Source organism: Thunnus thynnus, chromosome 17 (genome assembly GCF_963924715.1).
Source record: "Thunnus thynnus chromosome 17, fThuThy2.1, whole genome shotgun sequence".
In the NCBI taxonomy this organism is placed as follows: Eukaryota; Metazoa; Chordata; class Actinopteri; order Scombriformes; family Scombridae; genus Thunnus; species Thunnus thynnus.
In genome coordinates, this window is record NC_089533.1 from 18434155 (window position 1) to 18459313 (window position 25159).

Consider the following 25159-nt stretch of genomic DNA (forward strand, 5'->3'; position numbering starts at 1 on the left):
CTGAAGTCTCCAGGTGGCTTTTTCGGGAGGCCAGTAAAAAGTGCATTGCAGTAGTCTAACCAGCTTGAGATGAAGGCATGAGTTAGTTTCTCAGCATCTTTTTGATTGATAAATGGTTGTGCTTTTGCTATGTTTCTAAGGTGAAAAAATGATGTTTTCATCACCTTGTTAATGTGTGAGCTGGAGCTTAGATCTGAATCTAACATAACACAAAGACTTGTGACCTCAGATTTAATCCAGGGAGTTAATTTCCCCAGACTATTAAATAGCATTTCTCTTTTGTTTTGGGGCCAACTAATAGGATATCAGTTTTATCCTCATTTAATTTTAAGAAGTTATTGTTCATTAATTTATTTATTGCTAATAGACACTTGGTGGTGGAGTTAATAGCTGCAGTATCATTTGGTTCTGTGGATATGTACAGTTGTGTATCATCCACATAACTATGGAAACATACATTGCGCTCTCTGATGATGTCACCAAATGGCAGCATGTACAGTGAGAATAATAATGGACCAAGGCAGTTCTCTTGTGCAACCCCATAGCAGTTGTCACATTTCTCAGACACATGATCTCCAAGGCTGACATAAAACTTTCTCCCTTTGATAGTTGTTTTGAACCAGTTTAACACCAAGTCGGAAAGACCAACCCGCTTTTCAAGACGATTGATTAGGATATCATGGTCAATTCTGTCAAATGTTGCACTAAGGTCTAAAAGGATAAGAATTGAAACCTTATTCTCCTCATAGTTCAGTCTGAGGTCGCTGATTGTCTTGGTGAGAGCAGTTTCAGTGCTGTGATTTGTTCTAAAGCCCGATTGAAACTCCTCCAGGATATTGTTTTCTTTGAGAAAGGAATTTATTTGGACTGAAACTATCTTTTCAAGTATCTTACTAATGTACAGAAGGTTGGATATCAGTCTATAGTTAGTCAGTACATTACTATCTAGGTTTGGTTTCTTTAATAAAGGTTTTACAACAGCTGTTTTGAAAGGCATTAGGGAAGATGCCTGTTCTAAGAGATGTATTTATAATGTTCAGGACAAGACTTGAGACAGTATTAAACACCTGATTAAAAAATGCAGTAGGTACAGGATCAATTCATGAGGTGGAGGAGTTACACTCGGTGACAGTTTTGCAAAGTTCACTTAACGTGATACCTGTAAATCTTCCCATAGTTACATTACAGTGTATGCTGAGATAATCTGTGCTTACACTAGCGGCAGTACTGGCTCAAACTGAGGTTATTTTGTGGAAAAACAGTGCAAGCTCCTCACACTTTGCTGTTGAACACGGTGGAGGGGTGGCGGCAGTGTTGAACAGCTGGTCAATAGTGGAGAATAGTACTCTAGAGTTTCAAGCGTTCTCTGTAATAATTTTAGAGGAGTTCTCCGTTCTTGCCATGCATGCAGCTTTGTTATAGGCAGTCGGGGCTTCTTTGTATATATCACAGTTAACAGTGAGCTTAGTTTTCCTCTATTTTCTCTCAGCTGCTTGACAGTTTCTCTTGATCTCATTAACACCATTATTGTTTAACCATGTGGAGATTCTGTTGGTCAGCCTCTTTTTGACTTTTAGGGGAGCAACAGTATTTAACACAGATGACAATGCACTATTGAGATTTTCTGCCATTTCACTTAAAGGCCAGTCATGACTGTGTGGCTCGAATAATCTCATAAGATAAGAAAATTTAGCTTCAGCTTTGTCATCTAAAAGTCTCTTTTGAACTCTAAGTTCCCTTTTAGTTCTAGTAAAGGTTATCTCAGCATCAAAGAGTACACAGTGATGGTCAGAGAAAGGTAATTCATTTACTGAAACGTTATCAATGTTTAACCCAGTTGATATCACTAAGTCTAGAGTGTTACTATGCTGGTGAGTCGGACCCATTATATGTTGAGTTAGTGCAAAACTGTCTAGTAAATTTATGAGCTCCATAGTTTAAGAGTCATTTCTTTTATTAAAATGGATATTCAGGTCTCCGTTTAGGATCACCTTATCATATCTGGTAACATAGAGTGAGATCAGCTCAGAGAACTTTTGGAGTTTGGAGGACAGGCCTCAAGCATTGTAGCTGTACCCTTGTCTTTATTGAGCTGACACAGGTACCAGAGGGTGTGTGCTTACAACAATGTGTTTTACCATGCCGACTGTTTAAGATTACCGGTAGGTTTAGTGAAGCAGCATGGTGCCTGTTTTATCTCTGTTTTAGCAGTTTGTCAATTTCATTAAGCTTCTGTCTGGTCATTTTAACAAGCTGTTTAATCTGTGATTGTGTTTGGTTCTGTGCCCTCAATTCAGCAATTTGAATCACCTGTGTGCTGCTGAGCAGTGAGTCCATGAGGATTGTTAGTAGTGCCACCTTCCATAACGTGCAGCAGCAAATCACAAGAGGATGATTCACCATTTTGCATGCGTTGTTTTCAGGGTAGGCTGTGGGGCGCAGTAATCATTCATCCTGTTCATACTGGGCATTAAAAGATCCGTTCAAAAATCTATAACCCTTCATCTGTGCAAAAATATATTCCGACATTTATTTGGAGATAATATGAGGCTTCAATGGTCTGAGTAAATCAAATCAAGTGGATATCTTTTATAGTAATAGCCTTTTTGTAAAAAGTGATTAGATTACATACATATACATGGTGCAGGTCTGTAAATCCTAGCTCTGCCTTGAACACTAAACTCATGGCAAAGTCCCCCTGGCTTTCCACCAAGCAGAAACAAAGCAAATAACTCCCTGTCGAATCAATCAAAAACATTTCAACAGCAAGTGGAAAACCACCCATGAACTGAAATACTGCTTTGATCACTGCTTAGTTAGAACAATACAAACATACAGAATGTGCTAAAACAGACTATTCAAACATTGACATGTTATAGTTTAGTGATAAGGTCTAACACCTAACACTCTCTCTCTCTCTCAGAGGAGCTTTCTGAGTTTCACCTCCTTCTCCATCAGAGATCTGCTCAGGTCGAAGGAGCCTAACATCTCTCTCAGCCTCAGTTCGCCTGTATTCGCCTGTTCTTATTGATGTTCTCTTTTAAACCTAGCTTTATTAAAAACCACTAAACTCAACTTCAAGTTTAAACTTAAATGTTCAGGTTAAGTTCTTCAATCTTCTGTAAAACAATCAAAAAACGATTCCTAAATCCCCCTTAAAGGTTTCTTTAAATGCTTTTCATTTTTTCCCATTGACAGTGTTACATCGCTCACACTTTGTGCACTTCTACGACTTGGATGAACATGAAACTGTAAAACAAAACTTTAAGGGTAGAAATGAACTACGACCAATCACTGAGCTTAAAATTTGGTCAGGTGAGCCACTAAGGGCATACATGTTGATTCTAAACTTACAGTTGGCAGCCCTCAGTTTGTAGAGAAGCGCAGGATAGAACAACGCTGTTATTAAAAGGCATGGAGAGGAGGCAGGGGGACATCGCTCACCTGCCTCTAAAACATGTTCAACACAATGCTGAGTGACTGCGTTGGTGGATTTTTAAGGAACTGGCCCAAGTAAAAGTTTTCCCACACTGCTCACACCTGTACGGCTTCTCTCCAGTGTGAATGCGTTTGTGGATTTTTAGATTACTTTCTTGAGTGAAAGTTTTCCCACATTGCTCACACCAGTATGGCTTCTCTCCAGTGTGAGTGTGTTGGTGGCTTTTTAGTGCACTGTCTTGAGTGAACGTTCTCCCACACTGCTCACACCAGTACGGCTTCTCTCCAGTGTGAATGCGTTGGTGGCTTTTTAGAGTACTGTCTTGAGTGAAAGTTTTCCCACACTGCTCACAGCTGTACGGCTTCTCCCCAGTGTGAATGCGTTGGTGACTTTTCAGATTACTGTCTCTGGTGAAAGTTTTCCCACATTGCTCACAGCTGTAAGGCCTCTCTCCAGTGTGAATGCGTTGGTGGATTTTTACATTTCTGTCTGTAGTGAAAGTTTTCCCACACTGCTCACAGCTGTACGGCTTCTCTCCAGTGTGAATGCGTTGGTGGACTTTTAGATTACTGTCTTCAGTGAAAGTTTTCCCACACTCCTCACAGCTGTACGGCTTCTCTCCAGTGTGAATGCGTTGGTGGCTTTTTAAAGTACTGTCTGTAGTGAAAGTTTTCCCACACTGTTCACACCAGTATGGCTTCTCTCCAGTGTGAATGCGTTGGTGGGTTTTTAGACTACTGCCTGTAGTGAAAGCTCTCCCACATTGGTCACAGCTGTACGGCTTCTCTCCAGTGTGAATGCGTTGGTGGGTTTTTAGACTACTGTCTGTAGTGAAAGCTCTTCCACACTGCTCACACCAGTACGGCTTCTCTCCAGTGTGAAAACGTTGGTGGCTTTTTAGACTACTGTCTTGAGTGAAAGTTTTCCCACACTGCTCACAGCTGTACGGCTTCTCTCCAGTGTGAATGCGTTGGTGGATTTTAAGATTACTGCATCTAGTGAAAGCTCTCCCACACTGGTCACAGATGTACGGCTTCTCTCCAGTGTGAATACGTTTGTGGATTTTTAGATTAATGTCTTTAGTGAAAGTTTTCCCACACTGTTCACAGCTGTGAAGATTTTTTCCTGTGTGAACTTTCTGATGAATCTTTAAATATCCTGATGTCGTGAAGGCTTTTTCACAGTGCTGACAGCAGTGATGTTTGAGTCCCTTTTTTCTTGTTTGTTTCTATGACAACAGACAAACATACAGAGAAAGAGAGAGAGAGTAAGTGAGATGACAAAGTGAAACAACTGATCTAAAACCATAAATAGAGTTTTGGGAAATGTAGGATCCAGATCTGACCACAGATTAAGGCTGCACTCGAAGCCACCTACTATACAAGCAGTACATAACCAGAATCTACATCGGTCAGTAAAAGAAAAAAGTTAAAATTCTTGTCACTTTAATATTAACATATGTGGCTGCACACTGACAGTCACTACTCTTATTGATACTCCTTATCAGTTTGGTTCTTAATCAATACTCTTATCAGCTCTTTTTCATTTCTAAATAACTGCTTTTTAAATTTTTTAAAATTATTTTAAAAAAGAATAAATTCACAGCAGGATTAGAACTGATTCATATTTTAAATATAACTAAATACAGAGCACCAAAATGAATGTCTACAACAACAAAGTCACTATAAACACAATAACATCTCACTGGGAAGAAATCAAAAAATGTCAGTAAAATAAATAATATTCCTGACATCAAAATACTGAGTAAAGTTTACAAGAATTTGCCAAATTTTAAGGTATGTGGGAAACTAAGCTAAACATGTAGACTACATACAGACAGCTTTCATTTGAGTTTGTCTGTAACAATTAGCTATTAGCCGAGCTAATGTGCTTGTGTAAAACATTGCAGTGGTGGATGAGAGAGTGCGGACAAAGCAGATTGAAATATCTCTTTTCTACATGTTTCTGCTTGTTGAACATGTGTATTGATAATAGGGCTGTGTGATATGACGATATATATGGTGTGACGAGAGAAAAATGTCTATCGTTTCATATTATGCTCTATTGTTTAAATCGTTGTGATGCATACACTCTCTACGGCAATATTTTTTGTCATTTGGAGTCCATCCATCTTTACTCTTCCTGGCTTTTTACTCACAAAGCTTTTATTGCATTGACAGTAACATAACAAGTTTAGTTGTCATCAACTCTCCACTGCTGTCTGCCTCTTCTGCTGTGAATAACTTTTAATGTTATCCCTCGTCCTAGTAACGTCTTTGTCCCCCCTCATGGCAGAGTTTACAGCTCTGATCAGTCTGATCTCCGTCCCGCCTCTGAATCCGGAACACCAGCATGCTATGTAAAAGCACACACGGAGGCAGCTTAATGCCGGCGAGGGGGGACAGAATTAAAATGTGCTATATCAGGATATGAAATGACCTTTATAGGGATATGCGATTTTGGTCATATTGCCCAGCCCTAATTGATAAAGTATATAGCACATTTTAATTCAATGAATAAATAGTTGGTCCACCCCCTCTGCTTCCTCCCACCAGCATAAAGTACACGGACAAAATAAACGGACTATGACAGAAGAAATAATTCACATTTGACAGAAATCAGTCTGTAGATGGAGCTCTTGCACCCATGAGAAATGGCTGGTGTGTAAAGGTGATAAGAAGATCAAATGGCTGGTTTATCATTTTAATGTACAGAATTGTGGAAGTAAGATCATTGCTCCTTTGCTTCGTTACTGTTTGCATGTCATGGGTAAAAGGAATGTACTCTAGGAGGCCCACTCCTCTCTTTCCATCCTGGCTTAGGTCCAAATAAGGTGATATTCTGGGTCTCAAAATAACCAGAATACATCAAGGGGTCAAGGGCCACATATGGTTTGTGGGCCTTGGTTTCTTGTGTGTCTTAGGGAAAGATGGCTCTCACATATATATAGAAGTATATCTCGTGACCATTGGCTGTTATCATATAAACTGATACACTGACCAATCACAGATTATTTCTCTGTTCCTTTTGGAACTATAATAGATTAGGTTTGCTCTTTGTTTGTTGAGACAAGCTGTTGAGAATCTGTGTGTGTGTTCTGTCTCCTTATTGTAATGTTGTGGAAATTGTCTAGAGACACTAAACACAAATATGAAATAATACACAAAACGCTGCTGGGTTGGAGATTAAAAATGATTATTGTACAATAGGGAGACAGAACACACAAAGATTTGCATCAGTTCTTTTTAACAAACAAAGAGTAAATGTACTCTATTATAGTTCTAGAAGGAACAAAGAAATGATCGGTGATTGGTCAGTGTATCAGCTTATATGATTACAGCCAATAGCACACAGCCACGAGATACACATTCACATGTACACTAAGATAAACAAGAGTCACATTTTCTCAAGACTCAAGAAACCAAAAGCCATAAGCTATATGTGGCCTTTGACCCCTTAACATCTTCCTGCTTAACCGGCTTGCCCAAGCCAGGATGGAAGGAGAGGAGTGGGCCTCCTAGAGCACATTCCTTCTCTCAATGACATGCACAAAGAAACAAAGCAAAGGAGCAATGAACTTACTTCCACAATTCTGTACATTAAAATGATAAACCAGCCATTGGGCCTTTCATTCACTTCTACAATACAATAATAATTTTTAATCTTCAACCCAGCAGTGTTTTATGTAATATGTCATGTGTGTTTAGAGTTTTCATACAATTTCAGCATGTTTCCCATGATCCCAGTTTGGAGCATAAATATTTGCTGAAATAGTTTGCCAGTAACAATAATGTAGCAATCGTTAATAGCAGAGATGGTATTAGGTGAAATAAATGGGATGCTGATCTTAATAAGTATTGCTACTCCCATCGCTCTCACATTGAATTTTATGATACATTATATTATGTATAATAATATAATGCTCTGTTTTGTGTTTGATTGAATGTGTTCAATAATACATGAAAGTCAAATCTTGCCAGTAACATGCTGCTTACACACTTATGCTTCATATAGAATGATATATCAGTCAGAGGGACCAAACCACTACTTTCACTTTAATACTTTAATTACATTTTACAGTTAATACTTATGTACTTTTACTTTTACTAAATAGGATTTTTCATGCAGGACTTTTACTTGTAATGGAGTAATTTTACATGGCTGTATACTTTTTACTTTTCAGGGAGAATGGAAAATTCCTCAAACAAAAAGTAGACAACAACAGATAATTTTCTGGCTTTGTTCGCAACAGGGTGAAAACAGCAAACACTGAAATCGTATTGTAGTTTTCACGGCCAGAAAAGTCCGTGAACAAAAAGCCTGGAAGTGTTTTAGATTCTTTTTTCAGACTTTCTCTCCAACAGTAAAATGAATTCACGATACACGGACCCTCCAGACTCTTCGTCGTGCCTTTAGTCTCATTCTGAAGCCGGTTTTATCATGAAGTCATGAACACTGACCTGTTTATCGGTGATAGCAGAGGGTGAGCCTAATTCTTCCCTTTTAACGGAGATGTCGGTGCGGTGCTCCAGGTTCTGGTTCTCCTCCATTCCGCTCTTGTAGTGGTCCCTGTCGTTTACCTCCAACAGCTCTCCTCTCTGACGGACTGTGTGTCCTTGCCATTTTTTATCACCTCCGTGTTTCAGCCTTGCAGCCAATTTTTCCAGTGGCCACTCGTGGTATTGCAGCGAAAAATCCCTGTGCGGTTCAAAAAGCATTTTCCTCATGGACTACCACTGTTAAAGAGACCTCTGTAAAACTGTTTACACGACACCTCGAACTGCAAAAAAGGTTAATTATAACTCTTTCTATTATGAATGTTTGATCCATGGAGGTTTTATATTTGTAAAACTTTCCTCGAGCAGAGAAAAGCTTTTAAAATCAGTGATGTCATCAAAATCCCAATGTCCCCCCTAAACCCTGGTAAGTGCTTGAGTGTGAGAGGTTGCAAGGGCTCGGAATGGTTTAAATAGGAATGGGACAGCTCTTTGCGACATATCATGTTACCTTGATGACACCAAAACATAACATTTTATTCAATACTTTATTGCTTAATAAATGAATGACTGATTGGAATTTGTCTTAGTGAGCTTACTTAAACAAAAACAGAAAAAGACAAAAATAGTAAAACCACTCACTCATAAAGCACATAATACATTAAACAAAGTGTAAAACAGATAACAGATATCCAACCCTTAAGATAATAATTTGTTCTCTTTATACATCCATGATATCCAGTGGGCCGTACAACACGGAAGTTAACCCAGAAGCTTTTGTGTTTGTGTAATTCCTGCCCTGAAACACTTGAATCTTGGAAACTTCCTGTGGACTAAAAAAAACTTAAACTGTGTATTTAAAGAATTTAAAGGACTTATCTTCTACTCTAATGACACTAGAAGCAATGACACATTTTAATGTCAGTCATTTTTATTTTAATGGGGCAATATTTCACTTTATTGCATTATATTTCACAAAGCAAACAAACCACTATTTACTTGTTTCAAAAATGAACTAAAAATATCAGAAACCTATTGAAAAAAAGTCAAAAGAGCAATTCAGACATTCAAATTTTATTTGTATTGCTTGTCTTTTCTATTGATGTATGAATGTTTGTGTACACTTGTACTTGTACAAGTATCAAAAGTAAAAGTACTCATCATAAATGAAATAGTCATCATTCCTACAGGATCCCGACAAGGACAAAAGTCCTGCGTTACAATAAAGTGACAAGTAAAAAAGAGAAATATATATTTTTGTAGGTCAGTGGAAACATTTTATTGTTCCAGGCTTTCTATTTCCGCTCTGGTTTTAAAACAGAGCTTCTAAGGAACTGAGAGATCGTTTACAATACTAAACACATAATGATGATTTTAGCTGCATTTTAATTATGCAAAGTTGTATGACAACTGCCACCAAGGACCGGTGAGTCAGATCAGCCTCTGCTGGTGATGTGTGATACAGCAGTTCAGTAAGACTGCATTGTTTTAACACACATTGCTGCCAGCTACACAATAACTACGTCTGTGTGTGTGTGTGTGTGTGTGTGTGTAGAAGTGGCTGTGGCCTGTAGGTTACTTTTTGTGTGCTAAACTGTACTTTGCCAAGAAGCTGGGTGAAGAAACCTACGGCAAGACAGTCACCTTGTCAAAAATGTTCTGTCACGACATTATACTCACCTGGAGAGGTAGGACTGTTACCTGTTATATGTCCTACATAATAAATGGACAACATGCTTTTCTCATTTTGACTTTAAAATTACAAACAAATATGATTTTGAATATTGAGCCTCAAAGTACATTATTGACTTTGGAAACAGCAAATGACAAAACAATCTCATTCATTCTAAACTAAATTATAAACAGATATGAGATAAAACATGCATTTTCTCCCTCGACCTGTCCTCCATCTCCTCAGGTCTCCATGGAAGTGTCTGCCAGAGCTGACCAATGAGAACAGCCAGTACTGCCCATTCAGCTGTGAGACCCAGGCCTGGTCTCTGGCTACTGTGCTGGAGGTCTTCTATGACCTCTAGATGACCTCAATGCGTCCTCCGCCCTGTCCTGCTAATGTTGTACTTCATGTTGTAGCGGAGAGAAAAAGAAACTCAATTGAAGATGCAAGTAGCTCAGTCTAGACTCCCATTACACACACTGGCCTCTGACATCATTTCCTGTCATCAGAAAGGTTCCCATGCAGCATTCAAGAGCTGTGGGAAAAAAAACTAAAGTGTTTGCATGTTAAAGAGTATTTAAAGCTGACAAGATACCATGATGAGATTTATTTAACTTTAACACATTGTTATCCGACAACTGAAAGCCCAGAGAGTAATTTGTCTTGTCAGGCCATATTAATACTTGTAATCATTAAATAACTAATTAGTAATGAGTCAGTACTGTTGATGGTCTCTATCATTAAAGATCTGGTACAAAGCAGCAGTGCGCACAGCTCCAAATCTTAAGAGAGTATCGGGTGCATGATTGTGGTAAAGATGAAATAAACAAAACAAAACACCAGCACTCACTGATCCATCTTCTTATGTTTTTTTATTGTGGACAGAAACGACAGAAACGGACGCATTTCAGCGTGAAGCCATCATCCGCGTAAAAAACAAAAGAAATGAAAATACATATAGACAAACAGGTGAGATTCAAAAGCCAATCAGCAACGACAATATATAAATGTATAATAGGATCCATCTGTGAAAGGACAACCCCAATGTAGCCTCGTCAAATGACAGAGGTGTGACCTCAGTGATCAATGGAAACAGTAACTGGTGTCACGAGCCAAAGGGCAATAATATATAGGACTGAATGCCCCAGACAAGAAACACACAGCAAGAGACAATATATAGAGGACAATACAGTTCAGATTAATACATATATGAAGATGAACATAAATAGAAAAAAACAGTTACCCAAAGCATAATAAAGAGATGACTTACATAAAAAATACATTCAATCAATCCTCTAGAGAGAAAAATTATTATAAAATTAATCTATGCTAAAAAAAATTGCACAAGAGACTAATTAATGTTATTAGAGGGCTCAAATTACTAGGTAAATTAAGAAATCTCTGAAAGGTCTCTAAAAGAGGATTTGAATGTACTGGGGACACATAGCAAAAAGAAAAAATATTATGATATGACTATGATTTTTCATCCTTTTTCCTTATGCTACTTTTAATATTTAGCATCGATTCAACCCCTCAAATCTACAGTTTTATGAGTGAAGCTAGAGTGCATAACAAAGGAGGTGGAGTTGCCATTGTGTTTAATGATTCCCTCCAGTGCAAGCAGATATCTTATGGAAATTTGCTTTTGCTTTTTTTATGGAATTTTGCTTCTTTTGAATATGTGGCTCTTCAGCTGAATTCCTCTTCACAAGCTATGTTCTTAAATATCTACAGGCCACTAAAATACTGTGCAACCTTTACTGATGAGTTTGCTGAACTGCTGTCTAAAATCTGTATTGACTTTGACCGTGTAGTTATTGTTGTACATGTTAGTTGTGGTTGGGTTACGTGGTTGCTGGGTATTTGTGCAGGTCTGTTGTCCTCAGGCTGCAGATTCTGTCCTTTTATTGTCACTGTTTGAGCAGAAGTGTCTCTGCTGTAGCTGAACTTGTTCTTCAGAGCAAAACAACACTAAACTTGAAATTCATGTGAAAAACAAAAAAAAAAACGTTTTTTTAAGTGAAAAAAAATAAAAATCTTCATTAAGAGGTACTGATAAAAAATCATCCTCTCTCAGGAAATGTACTTTAAAAACCCAATTAAAATATCACTGGTCCCAAAAAAAGATGTTTTGGTGTGAAGGAATTATATCATTTTCTTGAACTACCTGAGCTGAGAGAAGACATTAATCATGTGATTTAAAGGGGGTCTGATGAGTACTGCAGGATTTTGTACAGCTGCTCAACCAACTCAAGTCACTGTGAGTCTCGAGCACAATAATAAACAGCAGAATCTTCAGTCTTCAGACTGTTCATCTGCAGATACAGCTGCTCTCTGCTGTTGTCTCTGGAGATGGTGAACCGACCTTTAACTGACTGAGAGTAGTATTGGTTACTACCAATATCAATAGCAACCCACTCCAGTCCTTTTCCAGGGGCCTGTCTGATCCAGGCCATGTTGTGGCTACTGAATGACAATCCAGATGTTGTGCAGGTCAGTTTGTGGGATTCTCCAGGCTTTTTAACTGCTGGTTCAGATTCTGTCAGAGTCTGACCATCAACACCTGTCAAGACAGAAAAAATAGCCTAACATGCATCAAGTTGGTAATACAAATGTAAATATGTCAAATAAAGATCAGTGAAGATCTTCACCTGCCCAGCAGATAGTTAAAAGCAGCAGTCCTGTCCTATAGTCCATCATGTTAAACTGTGTGTCCACTGTTCTCTGTCATCCTCTCAGCAGTCAGATAAGTAGAGGTGGAAGACATCAAGGTTTTGCATTGACTCCTCCTCACAGGGAGAGAGAACCGCATTGAACTTTTGAAAATTTGCAATACCTATTTTAATATAAAGTTTATAGTTATTTTAGTTAAATTTTAATAGAAAAAGTACCTCCTTAAAAGATGTTGCTTTGTTTTGTTTTTCTGACAAAGTGCTCATAACATTCAGGATGTCAGGGGGAAAGAAAACCCCAGTAGGAATATAACTGAAGAAAACTGATGAGAATACATGAAAAACATGTAACTCCTCAGTACATGGATGTTATTAATACCCATCTTCTTTAGTCAATAAAAATAAAATACCCATTATGAATATAAACTCTGTTTCTTGTGTCAAACAAATATCAGTGAAAACTACAGTAACCAGTTTGTCTCTCTCTGCAGTTGGATCAGTAAAGGTGGAAGACAATCAAGTTTTGAACTGACTCGTCCTCACAGACAAAACAATGATGGAAGAATTGCAACACCAGCTAAATGAGTTTTGATTTAGTTAATCTAAATTTGAAAATTGTACTTAATCAGAATTCTCTTCAAGTGTTGAATTGTAAGTTGCAAGTTTGAGTTACAACAAACTCATGTTGTTGGATATCAGAGTTTCCCCCAACAAACACATATTTTTAACACACTTGCAACTGAATTATCATGACACAAAATAACATAAAACATGAGATGACATTATGTTTTGTATTTACCAATCTTAATCTCATCTCAGATAACTAAAATGATTTTCATAAACATGAACAAAAACCAATGGCTGCCTAAGAAAAAGGACATCTCAAATCTGATGGTCCATTTTAAAAAATGATGAACATTAGTCTACAATACACAGAGGACTAAGACTTAAAACAACCTGTTTCAATGCTATTGTCAGTTGTCAATTATATTATTTTATTTCAATACCACCACCTATTTAACTTATTTACAGTTTGCCAATATTTTGATTTACTAAGGTCACCTGTAATGATTGCATCTATACTGGGGCAGCCCGCTCTCACCCCCAACTCATCATATATTGAAGCTTGGTCAGGACTCTGTGGCCTCACTTTTTAACGCAGTGGGTACCCCTTTAGGGTCATTTTTCAACAAGCAGGGTGGTCCGATAGACTTCTGTTGAACTCCCACAACGTCTGAAATAGACGCCATGAGACGGATGACGTCTATATAAGGTGACAAATTTCAGCTTGGTAAACGTTGGCATTGTACGTTCCTGCAAACCACAGATACGTTGAATATCTACATTTCAACACCTGTAATACGGAGCATATTAACATTTCAACAATAGTATCATATCAACATTTCTGAAGTGATGTAACCTCATATGACATCTATATAAGCTGAATGACTTTCTTATTAGGAGGTGGAGGGGTTGGTGGATAGTTGGTAACGTTGTTGGCAGAAAGGAAATCAGCAGAGAGCAACCATCTCGCCGTTTTTGTTTTATTTTTTATTTTAACACAAACCATGGTCTTTCCCTAACCCTAACCAAGTGGTTTTTGGTCCTTAACCTAACCAGACCTTAACCACCGCATTGTCACACCATAAAATATAATTTTTAACAGTGACTGCTGTGATACTGCGTGTTGAAAAATGATGCTAAAGTGGTACCCAGTGCATTAAAAAGTGACACCACGGGGTCCTGACCAAGCTTTGATTTGTGACAAATTGGCAGTGAGACCGTGTTGGCTGGAGACAGATCATACCAAAAGCTGTGAAAGTGTTTTGTAAAGCTCTTGTATTCTCACGAGTAAAAGAAGAAAACGTTACATTTCTTGTCCTGTTCAGTCCTTCCTCTCATTGTTAGTCCAGACTGACAAAAGTAATTTATGTGGAGCCACAAACTAAAACTAAAAGTCACATAAAGAAAGATTATTTATGTTTCATTTCTTGTGAGATGAAGAGCTTTTAAAGTGTAGTTGTCAGTTGAAATAAATCTGCAACAATTCACCACTTGAAATATAAATACTGCAAGTCAGGAAGAGAGAACACTTTTTGATAAATGCCTCCACTTTAATATTCAATATTAATATAATTATATATTATAATAACTCATGTTACATATATTTTACTTTTTATGGTTAAATATGTCCAAAAGTTTCCTTCTATTGTAACAGTGAACTGGTGTTGAAATCATTAGTGGTCTGAGGGCTCCTCCGCTGGTGGCTTCATGTTACAAGTGTTCAGGCACTGAGGGGTTTTTGTTCAGGTCTGCTGATGGTTTGTGTTATTGTGGGTATCTGGCACAGTAATACACAGCAGTGTCTTCAGGCTGCACATTCTGTCCATTTAGAGTCACTCTGTTGCTGGAAGAGTCTAAGTCCATACTGAACTTGTTCTTTAATGAATCTTTATAGTATGAGGTTTGTCCAACACGCTCCATTCCAATCCACTCCAGTTCTTTCCCTGCAGGCTGTCTGATCCAAGCTGTCCAATAGCTGCTAACAGAATAAGAGACCTGACAGGTGATGGTCAGACGTTGACCTGGCTGCACAGTCACTGAGGCTGGCTGTGTCAACTGTTGACACTTCACACCTGTTAAAAGAAGAAAATTTTGTGTGACAAATTATCAAGTTACACTACAAAAGAAGAACTGCTGACTATGACAAATCCAGAGAGACTCACAGGATCCAGCTGCCAACAGCAGCAGCAGAGCTACAGAGAACATGGTTTATGGTGAAGCTGATGTGCTGTGATCTCCACTGACAGTCTGATGTGAAGTTTTTATATCTGAGAAAGAAGGAGGATCACTGAGTTTGCATAGAATCAAACACATGAAGCATTAATGTTGGTCTAACTGGAGACTAATAGAAGAGTCTGATAACTGTTATTACTGTATATCTGCAAAGTGAAAACACACCTGGAAATCACCTCTGCTTTACATATAATATTCTAATTTCATTACATTTATTTAATTATTTAATTATTTGTTGACTTTACTTACATATTTCTTTCAAACAGAAATACAGCAACAGCACCAGGATCATGTAAATATCATGAAAAGTTGAGTTTGCATAAAAGACGTTGAATGGTTTCAGTGTTTTCAAATGTTTGAAGAAACAGACACACAGAGAAACTTGGACTTTATAGATTACTGCTGTCTTCTCTCAGCAATGGTTTCAATGAAGCTACAGTATGTGATGGAAGAGTCAGATTTTTCATTTATATTAACATTATATTTTTTGTAATGAAATCTTACTTTTAAAGCTCAGTCATACATCGGTGGTACTCAGATGACTGTGTTGTGTAATTTTGAATTAGTTGACCTGAGGACATTAATAATGTGAGACTGTGCAGAGTCTATCAGTGAGGATGAGAGGAGGACATAGTTTTTGTTCATCCAGCTTTAATAAAAATACACAACAGCTCCTTTAGGCTTTCTGTTGTTCATCTTGAGATTTACTTCCTGTCTGTTGAGATGATGAATTGACACTGACAGACTGAGCTGCAGTCACTGCTGATGGTAAATATCATATAGATTCAAACTGTGTTATTCAAAATTACCTGAATCAAACTCACACATGACTTTTGTTTCAAGCACATTTTGACACCATGTACATGACAAGCAGGAGAATCAGGCTTTAGTTCAGAGTAGGATTCAAGTGTCAGTCAGTTAAGATTAATGAGAAAAGCAGATCTGAGTGTTTCCTTATTGTAAAAGAGGAGAGAGAAACTTGACACTGACCTGTAGTGATTCTGTAGAGAAATCTACAAATTTTTTTACTCCTTCATATTATGATTCCACATTATTTATAGACATTATGTTGTCTTAATTCATAAAAATATGTATTATTTTTAAACATCTCTATTATTATTTGTAGTAGTTTGTATTTTCTTTATTTTACACCCCGACAAATGTATCGTGAAAGTTGATGTCTCTCATGTTTAGTAAAAATATTTTTGAGGAACACACAACTTTACATAATACAGAAACAAATGTTGCTGTAATTTATTACTAAACATACTCGATTACTAAATGCTACCAGCCCAGAAGATGAGTACTGTAGGATTTTGTACAGCTGCTAAACCAACTCAGTCACTGTGGCTCTCGAGCACAATAATAAACAGCAGAATCTTCAGTCTTCAGACTGTTCATCTGCAGATACAGCTGCTCTCTGCTGTTGTCTCTGGAGATGGTGAATTGGCCTTCAACTGACTGAGAGTAGTATGTGTCACTACCACTACCATAACTGACATAACTGATAGCTGCAATCCACTCCAGTCCTTTTCCAGGAGCCTGTCTGACCCAGACCATGTAGTAGCTGCTGATTGTGAATCCAGATGCTGTACAGGTCATTTTGTGGGATTCTCCAGGCTTTTTAACTGCTGGTTCAGATTCTGTCAGAGTCTGACCATCAACACCTGTCAACAGAAAAAGGAAAATAAAAATAACCTGCTGACACTAATAAAAGCTCTGCCTTATTCAGATCAGTGAAGATCTTCACCTGCCCAGCAGATAGTTAAAAGCAGCAGTCCTGTCCTATAGTCCATCATGTTAAACTGTGTGTCCACTGTTCTCTGTCATCCTCTCTGCAGTCAGATAAGTAGAGGTGGAAGACATCAAGGTTTTGCATTGACTCCTCCTCACAGAAAGCAGAGAACTGGATTGATCTTTTGAAATTTTGAAATATTGAATTAATATATTAATACATTTTAACAGAAACAAAAGTATCAAAGTAACTCTTGAATACATGTTCATGTTATTCTTTGTTTTGTTTTTTCTCTCAAAATGTCATATATTCAGGATGTCAGAGAACAGAAAACCCCAGTAAGCAAACAGTGATGAAAACTGATGAGAATACATGAAAAACATGTAACTCCTCAGTACATGGATGTCATTAATATCCATCTTCTTTAGTCAATAAAAATAAAATACCCAACATGAATATCAACTCTGTTTCTTGTGTCAAACAAATATCAGTGAAAACTACAGTAACCAGTTTGTCTCTCTCTCTGCAGTCGGATCAGTAAAGGTGGAAGACAACCAAGTTTTGAACTGACTCGTTCTCACAGACAAAACAATGATGTAAGAATTGCAACACCAGCTAAATGAATTTTGATCTAAATTTGAAAAATGTACATAATCAGAATTCTCTTCAAAAGTTGAATTTTGTGTTGCAAGTTTGAGTTACAACCAACTTGTGTTGTTGGATATCAGAGTTTTCCCCAACAAACTCGTATTTTTAACACACTTGCAACTGAATTATCATGACACAAAATAACTTCACTAAAACATGAGATGACATTATGTTTTGTATTTATTAATCTTAATCTCCCCCACCGGGAGATAATTTGGGGAAATGCATGTGGTAATGTTGCCTCTTACATGTCTTTTTCATAAATATGAAAGTTAAGAAATAAAACATTATTCTTGAATTTTTTCATCATAGGAATATACACTGTGATATAATACCAATTAAAACATTTAAGTATCTACACCATGAACTCAATCCTTGTTAAAAGTAAATTTACAAAATGTTTTATACTTTCATATTATGGGTTTTTACATTACATACATTAAGGTTTCATTCTGTTTATTCTTTCCTTTTTGTAAAAGGGAACTAATATTGAACTCATTAGTGGTCTGAGGGCTCCTCCTCTGGTGGCTTCATGTTACAAGTGTTCAGACACTGAGAGGTTTTTGTTCAGGTCTGCTGATGGTTTGTGTTATTGTGGGTCTCTGGCACAGTAATACACAGCAGTGTCTTCAGGCTGCACATTCTGTCCGTTTAGAGTCACTGTTTTGCTGGAAGAGTCTAAGTCGATACTGAACTTGTTCTTTAGTGAATCTTTGTAGTATGAACCTCCAGTAAATCTCATTCCAATCCACTCCAGTTCTTTCCCTGCAGGCTGTCTGATCCAAGCTGTGTAATAGCTGCTAAGAGAATAAGAGACCTGACAGGTGATGGTCAGAGGTTGACCTGGTTGCACAGTCACTGAGGCTGGCTGTGTCAACTGTTGACACTTCACATCTGTTAAAAGAAGAAAATATTTTGTGACAAAATATCAAAAAAGAAGAACTGCTGAGTATGACAAATCCAGAGAGACTCACAGGACCCAGCTGCAGCAGCAGCAGAGCTACAGAGAACATGGTTTATGGTAAAGCTGATGTGCTGTGATCTCCACTGACAGTCTGATGTGAAGTTTTTATAGCTGAGAAACAAGGAGGATCACTGAGTTTGCATAGAATCAAACCCATGAAGCATTAATGTTGGTCTAACTCGAGACTAATAGATTTTTTTTATGGAAGTCATCTCTGCTTCACATATGATATTCTAAATTCATTACATTTATTTAATTATTTGTTGACTTTACTTACTTATTTCTTTCAAACAGAAATACAGCAACAGCATCAGGATCATGTAAATATCATGAAAAGTTGAGTTTACTGCTGGTGACATTAATAATGTGAGACTGTGCAGAGTCTATCAGTGAGGATGAGAGAAGGAGGACATAGTTTTTGTTCATCCAGCTTTAATCACAGTCTTAAACACAAAAATACACAACATCTTCTTCAGGCTTCCTGCTGTTCATCTTGAGATTTACTTCAATAATAAGTGCAAAAAGTAGCATTTATATATTTGATTTGTTAATGAGTAAATGCATCTGGCACAGCCTTTTTCCCTGAAACATATTGTTAAGGGTGTAAAATGCTTCAGTTTCAGGATTGCATGTGGTTTTGACTATGTATTGGACAATCAAAACTTATGTTTCAGGAACAAACAAATCAGAACTTTTGATTTTTTTTTTAAATTACCAAAATGAAACCAGAACTAGTCTTATTACATTATCTGTAAGCGTTGCTTCCAAGGAAAAACACACAAAAATACACCTTCATCAAATACAAACATTTTTCTATTTTAATAATCTATATTTATAAAGGTTACAAATAAGACTTAAATATTCAGCCAATCACTACTTTTCATCACTGACAGTTCAACACAATCAGTTTTGCAAAACAGTGATAATAAAGGAATGAATGTTATCAGTGGTGGTAAATAGAGGAAGTAGTTTTTGTATGACTCTCCTATTACTGTCTCTCACTGTGTGTCTTTGGCACAGTAATACACTGCTGTGTCCTCAGTCTTCAGACTGTTCATCTGTAGATAGAGTTTACTGCTGGAGTCATCTCTGGAGATGGTGAATCTACCCTGGACTGACTGGGAGTAAGTGATATGAGAACTGCCCGTGTGTATAAAAGCAATCCACTCCAGTACTTTTCCAGGAGCCTGTCTGACCCAGTTCATAGGGTAGCTGCTGAATGTGAATCCAGAGGTTGTACAGGTCAATCTGTGGGATTCTCCAGGTTTTTTAACCACTGGTTCAGATTCTGTCAGAGTCTGACCATCAACACCTGTTAAACCAAAACAGAAAATGGTAACTTGCTCTATATTGGCAAGTTTTTAAAGACAGTTTAAACACAAGATCTGTGATTTTTATCACCTGCCCTGAAGATCATTAAAAGCAGCAGTCCTGTCATACACCCCATCATGTTAAACTGTGTGTCCACTGTTCTCTGTCATCCTCTCTGCAGACAGATAAGTAGAGGTGGAAGACATCAAGGTTTTGCATTGACTCCTCCTCACAGGAAGAAGTGGATTGAATTTGGCCATCATAGACCTGTTGTTTGTTGAACTGAGACAATTATAATGTATAATTAGAGTTGTGACTTGAGCCAAATGAATTTGAATTTAAATAAGTTTGTGATCTGAAATTTTTTTTTGCTTGAAATTGAATTTTGTTCTTTTAATCATAAAAATATCATGCATAAGAATTATTCACAAGAAAATCCCAAAACAAAAACTGAAAAATCAACCATATGCAGAACATTAAAACACTTACAGCAAACTCTGAATTGTTGGATCTCAAAAATCAAACATCTGAAATAGTTTCTGCTCATATTATCATTACTCAAAGTCTCAACTTTAACAAAAAATAACTTTTAGGAGATATGATATACTGTTTCCCATCTGAAAGAAAGTCTACATCGTGATTTTCATACTTTACATGCACATAACCTGAAATCAGTGACTGGTTGGAAATCTAAAAATTGATATATATTTTTCTAAATGGTAATATCTTAATAATACAGTAACATAAGGTTTATTAATTAAATAAAATCAAAGAACATCTAAGATGTAAAATGAGATGATATTGAAAACAAATACAACAAATAACAATCAGGAGATGTGAAACTCGTTGGTTGAGATCAGGCAGCTGAGGGGTGAGTAGAGCAAAGGTTCAGTCACTCTTATGACAAGGTGAGATTTTGGAACCACTAGTAGGAACCAACATGAAGATCTGAAGCAATGATCAGGTTTGTATTGGAAGAAAAACAAGCAGTAAAAAGCTCCTCACAGGATCCAGCTGGCAGCAGCAGAATCAGAAACTACAGAGAACTCGGTTGATGTTGAAGCTGAACTGATGTGAGCTCTTCACGTAATTTGATGGTATTCAAATAAAATAGACTGAAGGTGAAGGCTTCAAGTTTTTATTACACACAACTTGCACATTGAAGTGATGTAACTGGATTGGAGTGTAAAAAAAACACATTTTTACCTTTACTTTTTCATGAATGTAAAAGTTTAGATAATTGAAGTGGGTTTTTTTTTCACCATGGGAATACACACTGGGATATATTAGTGATTAAGACATTATTATCTATGTCATTAAGTATCTAAAGCCCCATGAAATAAGTAAATGAAGAAGTTGTTTTGCTTTCCTCATTTTCTACACTATACATGTTTAAAGACTGTTTCTCTCTTTACTGTAACAGTGAACTGGTGTTGAAATCATTAGTGGTCTGAGGGCTCCTCCTCTGGTGGCTTCATGATACAAGTGTTCAGGCACTGAGGGGTTTTTGTTCAGGTCTGCTGATGGTTTGTGTTATTGTGGGTATCTGGCACAGTAATACACAGCAGTGTCTTCAGGCTGCACATTCTGTCCATTTAGAGTCACTGTTTTGCTGGAAGAGTCTAAGTCCATACTGAACTTGTTCTTTAATGAATCTTTATAGTATGAGGTTTGTCCAACACGCTCCATTCCAATCCACTCCAGTTCTTTCCCTGCAGGCTGTCTGATCCAAGCTGTCCAATAGCTGCTAAGAGAATAAGAGACCTGACAGGTGATGGTCAGACGTTGACCTGGCTGCACAGTCACTGAGGCTGGCTGTGTCAACTGTTGACACTTCACACCTGTTAAAAGAAGAAAGTTTTGTGTGACAAATTATCAAGTTACACTACAAAAGAAGAAATGCTGACTGTGACAAATCCAAAGAAACTCACAGGATCCAGCTGCCAACAGCAGCAGCAGAGCTACAGAGAACATGGTTTATGGTGAAGCTGATGTGCTGTGATCTCCACTGACAGTCTGATGTGAAGTTTTTATATCTGAGAAAGAAGGAGGATCACTGAGTTTGCATAGAATCAAACACATGAAGCATTAATGTTGGTCTAACTGGAGACTAATAGAAGAGTATGATGACTGTTATTACTGTATATCTGCAAAGTGAAAACACACCTGGAAATCACCTCTGCTTTACATATAATATTCTAATTTCATTACATTTATTTAATTATTTAATTATTTGTTGACTTTACTTACATATTTCTTTCAAACAGAAATACAGCAACAGCACCAGGATCATGTAAATATCATGAAAAGTTGAGTTTGCATAAAAGACGTTGAATGGTTTCAGTGTTTTCAAATGTTTGAAGAAACAGACACACAGAGAAACTTGGACTTTATAGATTACTGCTGTCTTCTCTCAGCAATGGTTTCAATGAAGCTACAGTATGTGATGGAAGAGTCAGATTTTTCATTTATATTAACATTATATTTTTTGTAATGAAATCTTACTTTTAAAGCTCAGTCATACATCAGTGGTACTCAGATGACTGTGTCTTGTGTAATTGTGAATTAGTTGACCTGAGGACATTAATAATGTGAGATTGTGTAGAGTCTATCAGTGAGGATGAGAGAAGGAGGACATAGTTTTTGTTCATCCAGCTTTAATAAAAATACACAACAGCTCCTTTAGGCTTTCTGTTGTTCATCTTGAGATTTACTTCCTGTCTGTTGAGATGATGAATTAACACTGACAGACTGAGCTGCAGTCACTGCTGATGGTAAATATCATATAGATTCAAACTGTGTTATTCAAAATTACCTGAATCAAACTCACACATGACTTTTGTTTCAAGCACATTTTGACACCATGTACATGACAAGCAGGAGTATCAGGCTTTAGTTCAGTGCAGGTTTCAAGTGTCAGTCAGTTAAGATTAATGAGAAAAGCAGATCTGAGTGTTTCCTTATTGTAAAAGAGGAGAGAGAAACTTGACACCGACCTCTAGTGATTTTGTAGAGAAATCTACAACTTTTTTTACTCCGTCATATTATGATTCCACATTATTTATACACATTATGTTGTCTTAATTTATAAAAATGTGTATTATTTTTAAAAATCTCTATTATTATTTGTAGTAGTTTGTATTTTTTTTATTTTACACCCCGACAAATGTATCGTGAAAGTTGATGTCTCTCATGTTTAGTAAAAATATTTTTGAGGAACACACAACTTTACATAATACAGAAACAAATGTTGCTGTAATTTATTACTAAACATACTCGATTACTAAATGCTACCAGCCCAGAAGATGAGTACTGTAGGATTTTGTACAGCTGCTCAACCAACTCAGTTACTGTGGCTCTCGAGCACAATAATAAACAGCAGAATCTTCAGTCTTCAGACTGTTCATCTGCAGATACAGCTGCTCTCTGCTGTCGTCTCTGGAGATGGTGAATCAGCCTTGAACTGACTGAGAGTAGAATCTTCTGCTATTACTACCACTTTCATGCCAGGCAATCCACTCCAGTCCTTTTCCAGGAGCCTGTCTGATCCAGACCATGTAGTAGCTGCTGATTGTGAATCCAGAGACTGTACAGGTCAGTTTGTGGGATTCTCCAGGCTTTTTAACTGCTGGTTCCGATTCTGTCAGAGTCTGACCATCAACACCTGTCAACAGAAAAAGGAAAGTAAAAATAACCCGCTGACACTAATAAAAGCTCTGCCATATTCAGATCTATGAAGATCTTCACCTGCCCAGCAGATAGTTAAAAGCAGCAGTCCTGTCCTATAGTCCATCATGTTAAACTGTGTGTCCACTGTTCTCTGTCATCCTCTCTGCAGTCAGATAAGTAGAGGTGGAAGACATCAAGGTTTTGCATTGACTCCTCCTCACAGAAAGCAGAGAACTGGATTGATCTTTTGAAATTTTGCAATATTGAATTAATATATTAATACATTTTAACAGAAACAATAGTAGCAAAGTAACTCTTGAATACATGTTCATGTTATTCTTTGTTTTGTTTTTTCTCTCAAAATGTCATATATTCAGGATGTCAGAGAACAGAAAACCCCAGTAAGCAAAAAGTGATGAAAACTGATGAGAATACATGAAAAACATGTAACTCCTCAGTACATGGATGTTATTAATATCCATCTTCTTTAGTCAATAAAAATAAAATACCCAACATGAATATCAACTCTGTTTCTTGTGTCAAACAAATATCAGTGAAAACTACAGTAACCAGTTTGTCTCTCTCTCTGCAGTCGGATCAGTAAAGGTGGAAGACAACCAAGTTTTGAACTGACTCGTTCTCACAGACAAAACAATGATGTAAGAATTGCAACACCAGCTAAATGAATTTTGATCTAAATTTGAAAATTGTACTTAATCAGAATTCTCTTCAAAAGTTGAATTTTGTGTTTCAAGTTTGAGTTACAACCAACTTGTGTTGTTGGATATCAGAGTTTCCCCCAACAAACTCATATTTTTAACACACTTGCAACTGAATTATCATGACACAAAATAACTTCACTGAAACATGAGATGACATTATGTTTTGTATTTATTAATCTTAATCTCCCCCACCGGGAGATAATTTGGGGAAATGCATGTGTTAATGTTGCCTCTTACATGTCTTTTTCATAAATATAAAAGTTAAGAAATAAAACATTATTCTTGAATTTTTTCATCATAGGAATACACACTGTGATATAATACCAATTAAAACATTTAAGTATCTACACCATGAACTCAATCCTTGTTAAAAGTTTACAAAATGTTTTATACTTTCATATTATGGGTTTTTACATTACATACATTAAGGTTTCATTCTGTTTATTCTTTCCTTTTTGTAAAAGGGAACTAATATTGAACTCATTAGTGGTCTGAGGGCTCCTCCTCTGGTGGCTTCATGTTACAAGTGTTCAGACACTGAGAGGTTTTTGTTCAGGTCTGCTGATGGTTTGTGTTATTGTGGGTCTCTGGCACAGTAATACACAGCAGTGTCTTCAGGCTGCACCTTCTGTCTGTTTAGAGTCACTGTTTTGCTGGAAGAGTCTAAGTCGATACTGAACTTGTTCTTTAGTGAATCTTTGTAGTATGAACCTCCAGTAAATCTCATTCCAATCCACTCCAGTCCTTTCCCTGCAGGCTGTCTGATCCAAGCTGTGTAATAGCTGCTAAGAGAATAAGAGACCTGACAGGTGATGGTCAGAGGTTGACCTGGTTGCACAGTCACTGAGGCTGGCTGTGTCAACTGTTGACACTTCACACCTGTTAAAAGAAGAAAATGTTTTGTGACAAAATATCAAAAAAGAAGAACTGCTGAGTATGACAAATCCAGAGAGACTCACAGGACCCAGCTGCAGCAGCAGCAGAGCTACAGAGAACATGGTTTATGGTAAAGCTGATGTGCTGTGATCTCCA

At 37.2% G+C, this 25159-nt stretch overlaps 1 protein-coding gene across 1 annotated transcript; it reads right to left on the reverse strand.

Moving 5' to 3' along the window:
- Positions 1–743: 743 nt before the first annotated feature.
- LOC137201475 (zinc finger protein ZFP2-like) lies at positions 744–8353 on the reverse strand. Its single transcript, XM_067616561.1, has 2 exons — positions 7900–8353; positions 744–4667 (listed from the first exon to the last, which is right to left on the reverse strand). Exons 1-2 carry the CDS (start codon positions 8164–8166, stop codon positions 3462–3464), a joined length of 1473 nt encoding a protein of 490 aa, XP_067472662.1. The 5' UTR covers positions 8167–8353; the 3' UTR covers positions 744–3461.
- Between the last annotated feature and the right edge of the window lie 16806 nt (positions 8354–25159).

Bases quoted from the DNA above. Each gene is read 5' to 3' on its own strand.
- LOC137201475 (XM_067616561.1), bottom strand. From the start codon at position 8,166: ATGAGGAAAATGCTTTTTGAACCGCACAGGGATTTTTCGCTGCAATAC. The intron at 4,668-7,899 runs GTCAGTGTTCAT...CTGTTGTCATAG, and splicing joins CTGCTATCACCGATAAACAG to AAACAAACAAGAAAAAAGGG.